General features: G+C 42.2%; 1 protein-coding gene across 1 annotated transcript in view; it reads right to left on the minus strand.

Moving 5' to 3' along the window:
- LOC148039749 (uncharacterized) overlaps positions 1-16227 on the minus strand; it is a 43287-nt gene that overhangs the window by 7768 nt on the left and 19292 nt on the right. Inside the window, exon 4 of the mRNA XM_087693606.1 lies at positions 4715-5076. Within this exon, the coding sequence (XP_087549732.1) occupies positions 4715-5076 (362 nt within the window). The remainder of the gene's footprint in view (positions 1-4714; positions 5077-16227) is intronic.

Raw genomic sequence — 16227 nt, forward strand, 5'->3', positions numbered from 1 at the left:
TTTTCAGCAAGGGCCAAGAATTTGTTAAATTTATCCAAGGCCTCGTCTTTGCGACGGATTAGATAAACCCAAACTTTGCGTGTAGCATCATCAACAAAGGTAATAAATACTTCTTCCCCCCTAAAGATAACCCGAGCATTTGACATACATCCGAATGTGCTAACTCTAAGGGTGAAGACTTTAGAAAAAGAGATATTTTGTGTGACGTTTAAGCATGTTTACCATAAATGCAATGATCGCACTATTCAAAATCAGCATACCTCAAAGACGGTAAATAACCCAAACGAGAGAGCACTTTCATTCCAAATTGACTCATGTGTCCCAACCAACTATACCACAAAGAAACACTTAGCTGCTCAGTTATGGCAACAACATGGTCACGCACACTAGATATATGCAAAGGATACAAAGTATCACTTTTGGACCCCTTGGCAACAATGTGGGAGCCCTTACATATTTTCCATTTGCTATCCCAAAGGTGGTGTGATAGCCTTCATCATCTAGTTGCCCTGTGCTTATCAAGCTCTTCTTGAGCTGAGGTACATGTCTCACATTATGCAAAACAAACGCAGAGCCATGCTGAAATTCCAATTTCACACTGCCAATGTCTATAATTTTACATGATAGTTATCCCCCAACTGGACAACACCACGTACAGCACCATTATAGTCTGAGAACCACTCATGATGTGGTAGACATGAAAGGACGCATCTAAATCAAGTATCCAAGTGTGAATATCATCTTCAAAATCTGCAATTAATGCATGTGCATCCAAAGAAGAAGCTAGTAGTACATCACCATCACTGTCATTATCATGAGTGACTACATTAACCTCTTCTATTTTCACATTGCTCTTTTTGACAAGCTGGTTATCCTTGTTTTCAGCCTTGTTGGCTTCATTGTTTTTGTTTTTGCCCTTCTCTTTCTTCAGTTGAAAGCCATCCCTTTTGTAGTGCCCCTTTTTGCCACAATGATGGCACTCCACATTCTTTCCGTGGGATTTGTCGCGTGCTCTGTTTTCAAAATGGCTCTTATGTTGAAATCTGTCTCTAGTGTGTAATGCATTTGAAGACTTGTTTACTGAGTTATTCTGCCTATTGAGTTCTTCCATCAGCAAAGAACTCTCTACATCAAAGTATAACAGCTTAGCATTCGAACTACTCAAAGCTGTCTTGAAAGTATCCCAACTTTCAGGTAAAGTGCATAACAAGAAGGTAGCTTTGAATTCTTCATCAATATGGAAATCCAAAGCAATCAACTGACTGAAAATTGAGTTAAACTCATTCAAATGTATAGACATGGCTGTACCCTCTTTCATGCGAAAATCCATCAAATTTTTCAGCCAATAAACCTTGTTGGCTGCACTTTTCTAAGCATACAATTCTTCAAGCCTTTGCCACATTGCATATGCTGAATTCAGCTTCTCAATGTCGAAGAGCAAATTGTCTGACACTGAGAGCTCAATGGTAGAGCGAGCAAGCTCGTCCAAGTCATCCCACTCGTCTTGTTTCATGTTTGCTGGTTTGATTCCCTTTGTTTTGATGGCCTTTACATGTTTCTTCTACACCAAGACATTATAGCCTTGTTTCTGCTAGATTGCAAAATTATGGGCACCCTTAAGCTTCTTAATGTGCAAAAGATTACTGCTTCACTGTTTCCAGCCATAATTTGCAGTCCCAAATTGACTAACTAGTCACCAAAGGCAAGCCCAAATATGACACAAGTGACCACAGTGCACAAGAGTGCCAACCAGCAATGAAAAATCCCAAGATTGCAGAAATTTCAGATCTGCAAATGAATTTTCAGAATTAAAAAATCTCGTATGCTGCGCTCCTCAAGCAATTTCTAACACAATTAGAAACCAAGCCAACAGTTACATGTGAAATCCCCAAAATTTCACTGCAATTTTTGCTCCAAAGGTATTCCCGATCACAAATTTGACAATTTGGGTCAAAAGCCCCAAATTTTTAGAGGAGAGTCGATTCAAATTGCATCAATTCAAGTACCCAAGTGCATGTATCAAACAATTCTTGCACAATTTGATGAAATTCTGCAAAGGCCCCAAATTTTTCAGATCCAATGTGCACAAATTTCATTGAAATGTGAAAAACCCTGAAATTTCACCGGCAATTGTGCACTAATTTCGCAATTTCTGAGTCAAATTGTCCACTTCTGCATTAAAGTCCCCAAATCCGAGAAAAGCCCCAATTTTCTTGGGGAGAGTTTGGCTTTGTGCCTTGACGTGTGAACGCCCGATGAAGAAGAAAAGAAAAAGAAGAATATTTCCCTTTAAAAAAAACATTGGCCTCTGCCTGTTCGCATACCGTGTTCGTGGCAACTGGCCTTGGTCACCGGCTGAAGCCCGTCTCATCTGATCGCAGCCCGTCTTGTCCAATCGCAGCCCGTCCCATCTGTCATGTGCTTGCAGTGTCACGTCAGTGTTGTTCGTCCGCGCTGAACCTGTCACCTTGTTGCCTGGGCCTGGTCGTGTCACGGACACTGAGCATGGTCGCGTGTGCACTGGCTGGTCACGTGCAGGTCCCGTTTGGCTTACATCAACCTACTTCCCGTCAACTACCTCTCTTGCAACTGCCAAACATTGACGACCGGTGCCTGAAGCTCCTACTCGCCTATCACACGGCCTAACGACCATCACTAACTTTGGGAAGCATGCACAACCTGTGAGCTCTAATACCAGTTTGTTGTGCATGTCTATTTGTGAGCTGAGCTGAGAGTTAAGGTGCAAAGAGTTGAGAGTAGTAGAGTGAGAGAGTGAGTACGACACTTGATATTTGATACAAAGACTTGTGTACCACATTTTAGATTTTGAATATATATAAAATACAAAAGTGAAAGGGTGCGTTCACACCCGAACACGGTGAAAGGCACAGTGAGCCTTTATCCCCAACAAATCTGAGGCCTTGGTTGGTCACTCCTCTCAGAAGAAGGGGAAGGACCAAAAGGAGGACGACAAATCTAAGAAGGACAAAGAAAAGGAGTCTACTTGTCACATTTGTGGCAAAACAGGTCATTGGAAGAAGGATTCTCCCGATAAGGAGAAGTAGGAGAAATCTTCAAAGGATTCCAAAGTAGTGGCTACTTCCTTATCAGATGCTTTCCTCCACTTGGAGGTGAAGGAGGATTCGACCCTAACGGCTAATGTTGTTCCCAACAAGTCTTCAAGGCGGTTTTCAACACCCTTAAAGCTTGTTTCTACCAAAAAAATAGGCACTACCAACAATGTCGAAAGGCTACTTATTTTAAAGAGTAGTGTTGCTCAATGGCTAAAGGCACACAACCAATGAAAAATAGCCCCCCACTAAGACCTTTGTCTCAAAGTCCCAAGATAACCCGCCACAATAGGCAAGGTGGTAGCAACCAACAAATTCAAGGGCAATGGAGATCTCAAAATCAGCCAGCCCCCAAACAGTCCCTCCCCAGTTTGCATGGGTAATTCTGACAAGCGTCGGTCTCTTTGCCACTTGGCAGCCTTCTAATTGTAATTTTCAGTATTAATTAATTAATTTTCAGAATTCATTTCTGAAAATTAATTAATTATTTCTTTGACCCTACCCAAAAACTAGCTACTACCCATTCACAATTGATCTGCTAACCCCCGTGGGACATTTAATTGCCCCAACATTTATTGGCCTTGGACTAGCATTAATTTATTAATTAATGCCAAGTCCCCAAATGTCACCACCGGACATTTTAATGGCCCAATTAATGCCCTAGACCCAAATCAACACCAAGCACCCACAAGTACCTATCCAACATAGCTTTATACAACTTTTGCCAATGCCACCCATTGATCACTTGGGGTACTTAGGTCGTCAACATGACTTAACTTGCACCTCGTGTGCACAACTTAACAATGCCATAGCTAAGCATTAAAAATACAAATCCCCGTGATAGAACACCTAAATAGAAGGAAGCTCCCCTAGTCCCACCTGTGTATGAGGACTTCATGCCTGCTGCTTGTGCTCTAATCCAAAATAGCATCTGAGTTCCAAGTGTCTAAGAAAGCTTCATGACTCCTGCTCATGTGCTCTTTTTCTAACACATGCATGCACAATGCACACACACAAGTATGCACACATGCATGTGCATTAATGTCTGCAAGATTACAAACAGAAAACAGGTGACTAGTGTATATATGATCAACATATGGTCTTCACTGATCTTACCTATGAGGTTGCATGATACAGGTACCTTGTTGCATGCTGGAAGTATCTACAGCAAAAACAACAAATCTAAAACAGAGTCTGACTTATGCTAACAAAAGAGAATGTGAAGGGTAGTTATATCAGTGAAAAGTCTCATTTCTCATCACTAATTTGCACGGATGCCTGAAATCAGAGTCTTGTTTCCAGGTAAAAAATGGAAACAAACAACTGCTGATGATTCAATTGATATAACTGTGACTATTGTACAATCAGCTGTTGCACACTTATGCTACCACTACCATCATGCATCACAGAAACCAGTTGCTAATTTGCCTTCAACAGCTAAAAGTGAACCATGTACATCAAACCACAACTACATAAGGTAGGTACACGAATGACACAAAAACATTGCAAGCAGAGCACTGTAAAAAATCAAACAGTAAATGAGAATTCATCCAGACTTAGTCAATTGCAGATCACTATTACCAAAGGCATAAAATATTAAAAGCCTGCAAAACAGAAGCACAACCAAGTAGAAAATGGCCTACCGACGGCTCAACAACAGTAGCTCCTCTGCTTTCTTGAAATCTCCCTTCTCAATGTATGCACAAGCAGCATTGTAGGCCAATTCAAATGCACTACTTGGTGAAGCTTTTAGACTTTCCAAAAGAGATGGAACCTCATTATGCTTTCCGCCGGATATGTAGGATGCAATCAGATTAGTTTTCAGCTCATTCGAATGAATGCCATGCTTTTGAGACAAGATTCGGTAGCTTTCTATGCATGCATCAAAATCCGCTTGCCTGTATAATATCTGAGCTTCAAGTTGAAGAACATCGGCAGTTCTCTCTAGACTTTTCAGAGCTGACAAAGCATCTGGCAAATGATTCTTTCTGTACAAACAGTAAGCCTGTACAAGGAAAATAAGTGCTCTCTCTCTCTTTTTTTTTCGTAAAAGTGCTCTCTCTCTCTCTCTCTCTCTCTCTCTCTCTCTCTCTCTCTCTCACACACACACACACACACATATATAGTCCTCAAAAGATGTTGATATTTCTTTCTTCTCTCTCTCTCTTTTCATAATGAGTAGTTATATTATATCAAGTCACAGAATGAGCACATAAGTCAGATGATAGAAAAGATACAAAGTCACCACAAAAGAGATTGTCGTATGCCAAGGAACTAAACCCTCCCTAGGGAGAAAATTCGCATGCTGAATAAGATCTAACTGCTAGTGTAGAAGACCCTTGTTTCTGACAATATGTCCTTGAACGCCTGTAGATAGCAGAGTCGAAGACAAAAGCATTCTAGGTGACCCAATTACGCCAACAACCCAAAAATCTAAAAGATGAAACATAATCATTTGTTAGCAGTCTAGTCAGCTCATGAGTGGGTCTAGGCATGTGCCTTAGTGAGACAAGTATTACTAATTATTTTGGGCATTTTTTATTTGTCATTATGATGGTGATTTTGGCATTTATTGCTGGCCAACCAGCATTATATGCTGGCTGACCTGATCTCATTGTTGGCATATTTCTAGCCTATTTATTTGGCTCCCTCCTCCATAGTCTGGTCATTCATCACTTGCTGACTCCAATGCAAGCCCTATTGGAGAATGCACTCCATCATCACCATTTTCTTCTGAATCTTCACCTCATCTATTACCTTGGGTAAAAAACCTTCCAAACTAAGGCCTTCATGTAGCTTTCATGTAGAAGCTCCAAACCTACATTCTCTTTTCAGCTTTCTCCTTCAAGGGTGCTTTTCACATGTGCTCTTCTTAAGAAGCCTCCAAGGTGCCAATGTGTGAAAGCCTTCCTCACTTCCACTCCACATGCTCATCCTTCAGCACACACGAGACATGCCTCAATCGACATACTTTGACTTGGGCTATAGCTAGCCCAACACCGCTTGCCATTCCAATGACAGCAAGTATATGCACCTTCACATACTCCTTGCTCATTAGCAAGGGCCAATCGCACACCAATGTTCACAAATAGCAACCCTTCTCTTGTTTGAGCATTGGGGGAGCTAGTGCCAGTGCCCAAGCAGCCAGTGTCTCACTATTGTATGCAACTTTCCCGTGTTTGATGTATGGATTCCATTTCCCAAGTATATCTCTAACTTCTCCGTTTGCTGTGTTCTTTTTTTTTTTTAAATCTTCTGTCTCCTCTGTGCAGTCTATTACAACAGTCTTCTACACTTCCATCACTGCACCCACTTCTAACATGGTATCAAACATCTGTGTTTGGGCTCCAGGTGCTGGTTTCTATTGTTGCAGGTTTCCTCGTTGCTGTTGCTGATCATCAATGACTGCTGCAATCTGTTTCCCGCCTGGGTGGTCCTTGTGTATTGTTGTTTGGCCTGCCAACTACCCCAAAAACCTGCATCTTCATCAGCTGTACCTGTGTTTTGCTGCGATCACCTTCTAGGCTGCGTTGACTGCATTTAATGCTATTGCTACCTGTGTTTTAATTTTCAGCATCTGCGTTTTGATATTTTGCATCTTCTGCAGGCTGCACAACAGTATTTTCAACCTGCTTTTGCTACCTTTGGTCCTTTTCTGGCTGGTTTTGGTTGATTTCATCTTGTCTAATCAAGCTTTGTCCTCTTACAGCAGTCGTTTTGTGATCAGCCTCTCTTGACACTGCATGTCTCAAAGAAATTACTAAGAGACCAAAGAGATAGTAGGGTTTGCGGGGAAAAACATAGTGTGTAAGGCAAACACTAAGAGAGAAGAAAAACTCAAAAACACAAGAAGAACACAATGATGATGCACTAGATCATGCTATGAGAAGAAAATTGGATATAGCAGAGCTGAAGCTCGGAAGATGACTACGTTGTCCTGCCTGAATTAGGTGGCAGCACCTGTGGAAATCTGCACAGAGAAGGGAGTAAATCCTAGTCCTCCGGACAGTGGGCTATCAAAATTATCACTGAAAGGACAAGGACAGTTGTTGAGGGAGTGAAGCACAATCCTTTGATGCCGTCCAAGATGAGGAAGATAATCATTAGTTGTCGAGGGGATGGACCGTAATCCTCAAACGCCGAAAAATGAGCCAAGCTGCAAACACAAGTACCTAAAATGTGTGAGCTGCCAAACACGGATTATGACAGCCCAAATGCCAACACCAAGAGCGTGGATACTGATGCGAGATGGGAGGAGTAGCACGCTGAAAACACAAATACCAATAGTTTGTGTGATGACACCAGAAGCAGCAGAACCTCCAAATTTGCTCTGCAAAACACAAAAGCCAAGGTGATGCCAAGAGTGGAAGAGGTGACACGTGATGGTGCATATCCTCCTGGAGTGCAAACACAAACCTATAGCTTGACACCTCATGTATAGGAGATGACGCCAGGTGGATTATATGTTAGAAGGGGATGTAGTGATGGAAGCATGGAAAATTGTTGTAATATACTATTGAACATAAGAGACAAAGGAAAAGAGAAACACGACAAAAGAAAATAACATTGCACAAAGAACTCAAAAGCAAGGAGATACTTCGGAAATGAAATCTATATACCAAGGTATGAGACAGTACAAATCCAATATGAGTCATTGGCTGCCAAGGCACCAGCACCAGCTCCCTCTCTCCACTAGAACTTGAAGGTGGTGAATGGCAGATGATACAACATGCTGAGCACGAGGAGTGTAAAATATAGGACACAATAAATGCCAAGAATATGACAGGTCGGCTAGCATCAAGCAAAATAAAATGCTTAAATACACAGGATAAAGCCTTGGTGCTGCCCTAGGCCACTAACATGCACAAACTCACATATGAACTGACATATCTGCTAACACCCTCTCTTAGATCATGGATGATCTAGTACAATATAATGAAACAATGATAAGAACCCATCAAAGTCCATATAGCAATAACCACCGAAAGAGAACCATGGATATCCAAGTAGGAAGTGGCCAACCCCCCACTAAGATGTCGCAAAGAGAATCTAATGTCAATGTCCATCATACCAACTCCTGCAAATAGAGAAAAATCATAGCAACTCTCAATATCTGTCAGCAATATCTCACAATAGCATACAAGACCATCCTGTCAAAAATGCCTCTAAACATATGTGACCAGGGATTCCCTGCCTTTGGGCAAACTACCAAAGTGTCCTCTCATGTGAGCACAAGACTAGGAGCCATCCCGCTCTCTGTCAAAAAACCAACTCATCATGGACTTGGATGTCAATCCCAGCTCTAGGATTTGAACCTACTAGACGATGCGTTAGGAAAATCCCTCTCTAGAACCTATGCACCCGTATACTTATATAGTTGAGGTTCACCGACCCCATCTCACCACCCTCTCACACTCCCTCTCTGGCACTAGAAAGTTGTGAGGGATGTCATGCATCACCTATACTAGCAACCTGGGAGGCCCCTGCAACCATCGCCAAGGCCACCTGGTTGGAGCCTGAACCTAGACCTAGAGATGAGGAAGACTCGCTAAGAGAGTCGCCACCCTTCGTCACCGTTTGTGCTTGCTCCTTCCATAAAGCTGATAAGGCCTTGCAACCCTTCCGAAGATGTCCCTTCTTGCCACAATAATAGCATTGAGACTTCTTCTTCTATTGTATGGCATCCCTCTTTGAAATTTGGACATTTGAAGCACCAAGAGATAGCATCCACACAGAAACCTGAAGTTGAACACACCAAGTCTCCAACATAACACTAGTAAATAAGGAAAGAATATCTGCATGTTGATCATCAAGAGGAGAGGCCCAAGGAGCCGGGATGAGGGGGATATACTAAGATAAGAACACTGCACAATGCACTCATAAGCAAGGAGATACTCGAGAAATGGAATCCATATGCTAAGATATGAGATAGTACAGATCCAACCTGAGTCACTGGCTGTCAAAGCACTAGCTCTGGCTCCCTCTCTCCACCAAAACTTGAAGGAGGTGAGTGACAGATGACACAACTGACTGAGGAGGAGGAGTGCCTGATATAGGGCAGAATAAATGCCAAGAATATGACAAGTGGGCCAACATTGATTGGCTACAATAAATGCCAACAGACATCAAATCAAAATAAAATGCCTAAATACACAACATAAAATCCTAGTGCCCTAGCCCACTAACATGCAGAGACACACACATGAACTGACATAGCCGCTAACAAGATGTGCTTGGGGAGTAGCAAACGTAAGATGGGAAAGCCTCTTGACCACCAAGAAGAGGGAAGCGAACGCCAAGCTGAAGGAGAGAGAGGGATACTTGCCACAAACCACAATGTTCACCTAAAGGGGTGTGAGGACAGTAAAGAGGCAAGAAGGGAAGAGTGTCGAAATGATGAAGGAAGAGGGCCCAAAGGTGAAGAATGACAGAAGTGACGACCTATTCATAGGCATAAGGTGTCTCGGGTTGTGCACTGTTGTGTGGCTGCCCATAGACACTATCAAGAAAACATGTATGCTCTGATACCATGTCAAGAAATGACTAAGCAACCAGGGAGACTATAGGGTTTGTAGGGAGGAACATTGAGTGTGTATGGCAAACACTAAGAAAAGAAGAGAAGAGAAGCTTAGATGAATGAAATGAAATAATGAAGTGAATTTGATACAAGGGTGTCATAGCATGAAGGATGCCCTGGAGTGGGAGACTGTCAAGTAAGCCTCTAAGTCTGCAAACACAGGGATGAAGAGGTATTACCTAAAGCACAAAAACTGCCATCGAAGAGGAGCCTCTAAATCTACAAACACAAGGGTGAAGAGTGGCTGATGAAACGTCACCTCCCGGACAAGGTTTGATGCGGCCAAGGACTGGTGCACTTTCGCCAAATGATGGAGAAGGGCCACAAGCTGCAAATGCAAGAATGAAGAGCCTCTGATGATGGATATGCCAGCTATGATGTGGCCCAAATGGTGGAGCAGCCACCAGATGCTGCAAATGCAAACTCCAACAGCCAAGAAAAATGACACCTAATGGCTAGGGATGGCTGAGAACCAAAAGGCGTGTATATAGCCTCAAAATCTAACGACATGCTGATGATGCAAACACCAAGTGAAGGAAGCTACAAACACAAATCAAGGGACTATGTAGATAACGCCACGTGAGTGGAGACAGACGCCCAGGTGGAGGAAGCTGTCGCCAAGCTAGGGATGCTAACACCAAGCAGAGATGAACTCCAAATGCAAACTTGATGCTAAAGGTGACAGGGCACCTAAAGAAGATGATGGAAGGAGAGAGGAGAGAGAAAACCATCTCATGGAGTGAGTGAAAGAAGTGGATCAAGAATGAATGGGAGGTGCCATATATATAGGCACGAATAGTCTTGAGTCTCACCCATTGAAGTCTCTCATACGGGGCTCATATACTCTCGAAATACCCTAGAAAGCCTTTTTGGGGCTGGAAACTGAAACCAAAAATGGAAATGAAAAAGGAAAACTGTATAGAATGGTGTGGTTTCTCAACATCCCCTCTCGTGCCCAAAAAGGAGCACAAAAGAGAAGTGAGGGGAGGAGAAGAAGATCCACCCTGTAATCTAAGAATGCCACCTGAAAGCAGACCTATGAAGATAGTCAAGAGACCGGATGAGCAATAGAACCTGAAACACAACCTCGGGTGAGCAACTACTAGCTCCATTACACCATGTTGAAAGGAATACAAAGGCCTAGTCACAAAGTCGCGGCTGAAAATCCAAGGGCCCCAATCGAAGATAGATCCTCTAGAGATTGGGGTACAAGTAGAGGAAGGGACTGCTCGAAAGAAAGCCACTCCTAGAAAGTAAATGATGGTGGGTAAGGAACTTTGAGAGTAGTAGGGTCCCCCTCTAAAATTGGAGGAGGAGCCCCCTCTGAAGCTAAAGAAGAAGGAGATGCCCCCTCTAAGGACAAAAGAAAAGGATCCCCCTCCGTATCCCCTCTAAGAGAGAGAGGGACTTTAACTCAGGGACCACGAACTCCAAGGTGTTTGAGGACAAAGAATCGATCGTGCTGAAGAAGGGATCTAGGGCTCAAAAGGAGCAGAAGCCAAAGAGTACCTAGAGGTGTCTTCTTGAACTTGAGGAGAAGAGAGTGAGCAAGGAGGAAAGGTGCAGGATGAGCCAAGGGTGGGGAATAATAGCAGGCTCCCAAGGGAGTGGACTATGAAGGAGATGTGGGTCGTGGAAGCCACTCGACCCAAAAATGGGTGGAGGAAATATCCACACTGTGTGGTCTCCAGGAGGACTTATCGCCTTAGGAGGTCTAAAAGCCTTGGTATGCTTGGAAGGCCTTAGTGCTCATTGAATGCATCTTATTGCTTTGAGCATAATAAGCACAGAGCCGATGCAAAACAATCTCTGTGGCCCAAAAAGAAGAGGTAGAACAAGGAGTGCCTAGTGGAAGACACATATACGCCCGGTGGGGGAGGAAGCAAAGATCGATGTCAGCAATCTTCAATGGTGTAACTGCTTCTTGCAGCAATAGGAGCACCCAGTAGACAGGCAATCTGATGATGGAGATGCCATGAAACCAGAGAGCCAGCTTGTAAAAGGGAGGGCAAGAGGGAGAAGAAGAATATCTCCCAGTGACACAGCAGAAATGGCAAGGAAATCAAATGATGATGCCGAACCTACAACCTGTCTTGCCTTCATACGGAATGATGTGGTTTCTCAATAGACACAGACCCTTTTTGGGGCTGTTAGTTCAAATCCCTAATGAAGTGTGTAAACTGAAGAAATGAATTCTCAACAATGTGGACTCATACTTCATGCAAACTATGTTGTGCTTGGTTGTACTCTCTCTCTCTCTCTCTCTCTCTCTCTCTCTCTCTCTCTCTCTCTCTCTCTCTCTCTCTCTCTCTCTCTCTCTCTCTCTCTCTCTCTCTCTCTCTCTCTCTCTCTCTCTCACATCCCATCCCATCCTCTCGAGATGGCTCCTCCCTACTATTCTACTAATGACAAGCTTCACAGCCCTGACTACTTAACATGGAGCGCTATTATGAAAGCGTGGATTGTGCAGAAGTGATTAAGTTGGCTCATGAGTGAGCATGGGCACATGCCTTTCTACGCTCCATTGTTGCACCCACTTCTCACGTCTTCTTATGTGGCTACGCTAAGGTGGGATATTTTGCCCAAGCAAAGACCCAATCAGAGGGACGCAGCAATGGGCTAGCCATAACTCTCCAAATATCTAACAAGAGAGTTCAAATTTCCCTAGCCAAAGGGCAAGAAATAAATCTATGACACAAGGATCCCACACTGCTCGTGCAAAAAAAGCAATTGACATTCAACATTCGGCTCTTTGAAAGAGCCGATGCAAGCGACAATCCACCAATGATCTCTCTTCAAAGAAAGACCTTGCATTAAAACAGTGTCTTATTCAGCCTCCTCCAATCACAGTCATTTTCCACCAAGTGTTAGACTTATGCATGCCCCATGTCACATTGGCTTTGGTGATCAATCTTAATCATGAGATGGTATACCTAGTTAGTTGAAGCCTTTAAGACAGCCAATAAGATCCCAACTTTGCCAAGGACAATCAGAAACAAGTGTAGGAAAGGGCTGAATTGGCTGCACCACCCTGTCAAGCTAACCTATAAGTCACAATACCCATGAGGAATCTAAAAAAGTCTTCTAGCTGTGCGGAAGAACATCAACACCTTGCAACTCACCAAAGTGGCATCAGCAACAACAGAAGACAATCCATGAGCCATACAATTAAATTTGGGTCGATCCTCCTATTTCCCATCCCATGGGAGCAACCCTAACACTATCAACAGCTCTAGCTGAAAAGAATTTGCTGCCAAGCGATCTTCCATCAAATGCTAGCATGCCTTCTGAAGAACAAGCCACTAAGTTCAAACCAAATGATTCACCAAAAGGAAGGACAATGTTGAAAAGTGGGCATCAAAGTTAAGAATATGCCACCACGAAGCTTGTATGCTAGTATTGCCATGTATAAGGGCCCGGTCTTATGACAAGAAGTAAACAAAAAAGACCCAGGGGTGATGGTCCATACACATAGCTCTAAAGAGTGACCAATGAAGAGCCGCCATATGAGTCTTCGCATCTAGAGTAGCCCCATCACCCATGCTTTTCAAGGTAAAACATGACTCTAAGAAATTCAAGAAATCCCAACATGCAAAGAGTCCTTCCACAACATGAAACAAACGTGTTTCGTAAAGGCATTTAAGGAAGTAATATTCTAAGGAAGTAGCAAAAAGTAAGAAAGCATGTGTACCATGATGGCATGTGCAACTGAGAGAAGTACATGGAAGGGCCAAGCTTGGGATTTCCAATAAATAAATTTATTCTCCAACTTTCGCGAAATCCATTCCAGTAAAAGTTTCAACTGAACATCAACCCCTGAATATCTGGCAACATCATCACGAGCTACTACCATGCCCTGTCATCCTAAGAACTAAAGATCAAATTCAATGCAATTGATAAGGGAGGATAATGGAGGCCAAAAGCAAGGCCAAAAAGAATCCATACATCCAATGCCTTATAACGATTATCCCCTTCTACATTGAGGATCATGAAGATGTCATCTGCTAACTAAGCAACAAAATGCTATCCAAAAAAAATGAATAAACCAAACAGCTATCAATGGCCACCATATGGAATAACATGGTAAGTATCGAATGGGTCGCCAAAGCAAATGTGACTTGCACATGTTAGGTGCATGTTAATTATTTCACAATGTGAAACCCAAGACCCTAAAATATTAGTTGGTGCCAAAGGTAAAAGTTATAATAAGTTATGCATGACAAATACTACACGGTACTCGATGTCAAATTTTGGCCTAGATCAATTTATTGGCCACTAATGACAATGGTAACATTAAAGACCGGGCATTAATTAAAAGTTGGTCTAAGAGCTAATATTGCGTAAAAATACCGGGCTAAAGGCTAATATTGCATAGGGATACTTGGAAGACAAATTCACATAGCCAATTCACATAGCCAATTTAACTATTGACTAGTGGAATTATTTTTCTAAGTACTAGAATAATTATAAATTGATTTTTAAAATTCTCATATTTTAAGATTTTAATTTAATACGGTGGATAATGCTAGAAAATGAGATTAGAAGGCTACCACTTGGCAAAACTTGCCCATGCATGTTAAGAAAACGTTTTTAGGCATTGGTGCAAGTCTATTCTAACCATTGTGAAAGGATATCAAGCTATTAGAGAGCAAGGAGATGCTGCTAATGTGATTTCAGCCACCAAGGACCAATCCTACAGCAAACAACAACAGTTTAGAGCCCTCTAGACGCAGGTGACAGCAACCCAACATCTTTTTGGTGCAAGTGATAGTATACAAGAGGAGGCAGCAGCCTTTCTAATGGTCCTAAGTTGTAAGTGACAGCTTCCATGGCTGTTTAAGTAAGGTAGCAACAATTTTTCTGCCCTCCTCATGATGAAACTCTGAAATTTCTCTCTTCACAACAGACTCTCTTATCCTACAGTCATCTCTCTAGTTATCTCAACAAAATACAACCATTAGAGTCATCAGAAGTGGAAATATTGAAAAATCTCTACTATAAACCCTAATTTATAAACAGAAATTAGGGTTTGACAGCCACCTCAAGATACTTGCTCAAAATTGAGAGCCTAGGATTTGAATTCTAGAAACTGAAATTAAAGAATTTTAGGGAGATTCAAGAGGCTAATTGGCCAATATCAAATTTAGGGCTGAATTTATCTTTCAAGGAGGAGATTGAAGGCTAATCCCCAAGCAAACCAAGGGGCAAATTTGGTTCAAAGACTTGTTGGTCAGTTTTAACACTAAGAGGCAAAGAATCGTTGTTGTACTCCATCCATTTGCAATAAAAACTAAAGAAATAAGACAAGGGGCGTCGATTTTGGTGGCCAACAAGCTGTCCATTGTCCAAGATTAAAGTGGTAAACTTTGCATTTTTAAATTATGTGAATTTTATACTTGCTATAATTGTTGATTAATCACATCATTACCATCCTATCCAAGAAGAAAAGCTAGTTTTATAAAATCATGAGGACATTGTCTCTTCAGTTCCAACTTGATCCCTTTAAAGGGGATAAGGAATGTAATGAGGCGAACATCGATTCATGGCTGGCCAAACGAACAACATATTTTGATTTGTATTACTTCGATAACACTCAGCGTATCGGGCAAATACAAATCATGCTACAAGTGAAAGCATGTGCTAGGTGGGCAAGCCTACACCCAAGCTAGAGACATGGGCTGTTTTTCAATCCATTTTTTGGATGATCGGATTTAAATGCCCCAACATCGTGCCAACATTGCTATACATGGGATTATACATATTATCAACCATACCCACATACATTGGGCCTTACACATCATGCATTAGTTGTCGCATACCATAAGGATTGTGTCATACATCCCCGTATACGGTCCCTAACCTACCATAGCGTGGAAACTAATACCACCACCAAAGTATCTTAGATGCCCCATCAGTGCATGGATGCCTTGTTGTCCAAAAAGCATTGAATTGGCCCTTCTAAGTTGGCCATGCATATGCATCAATTGCACCACTCACATCATTTACTTATGCTCATTACCGACATTTGGAATATCATATTGTTGTATTGGCTCTTCCTTCGATGCATCTTGCTGTCTCGAAGCTCTTTGGAGACGATATCCTCTTCTTTTAGATTGCAAAAACATTTCAGTTGCTTTCCTCACTTGATCTTTAAATTGGTCATCAAATTCCTCTTCCTCTTACTAGGGTCATTAGCTTCAAGAGACCTAAAAGGATCCACATTTTGGCCTGAATCAACATTGTTAACTTGCTGCCCATGCTCTGTGCCTTGTCCAAGATCAAGCATTGCATTTCCCCCAACACTTTGTGAATCCCAAATTGAGAGGCATCACTCACCATCTGATGACATTCTTGTTGTATTTCTCAACTAAATACAATTGCAATACTAGAGTAAAATTTATGACCTTCACTCAAGTGCCATGAGCCCACCAAGTCAACAGACTTATGGTATCTCTTGGCGATGGAACCTTGAAACCAATCTTCCTCCTTAGAGAGGGTGATAATAACCTAATTTAAGAATTATTATAACCAGTACATAAATCACATAAACTGAAATACATTTAATCTTGGACAATGGAC

Source organism: Lygodium microphyllum, chromosome 2 (genome assembly GCF_053477565.2).
Source record: "Lygodium microphyllum isolate KBCC chromosome 2, Lygodium_microphyllum_v1.1.10, whole genome shotgun sequence".
NCBI lineage: Eukaryota > Viridiplantae > Streptophyta > Polypodiopsida > Schizaeales > Lygodiaceae > Lygodium > Lygodium microphyllum.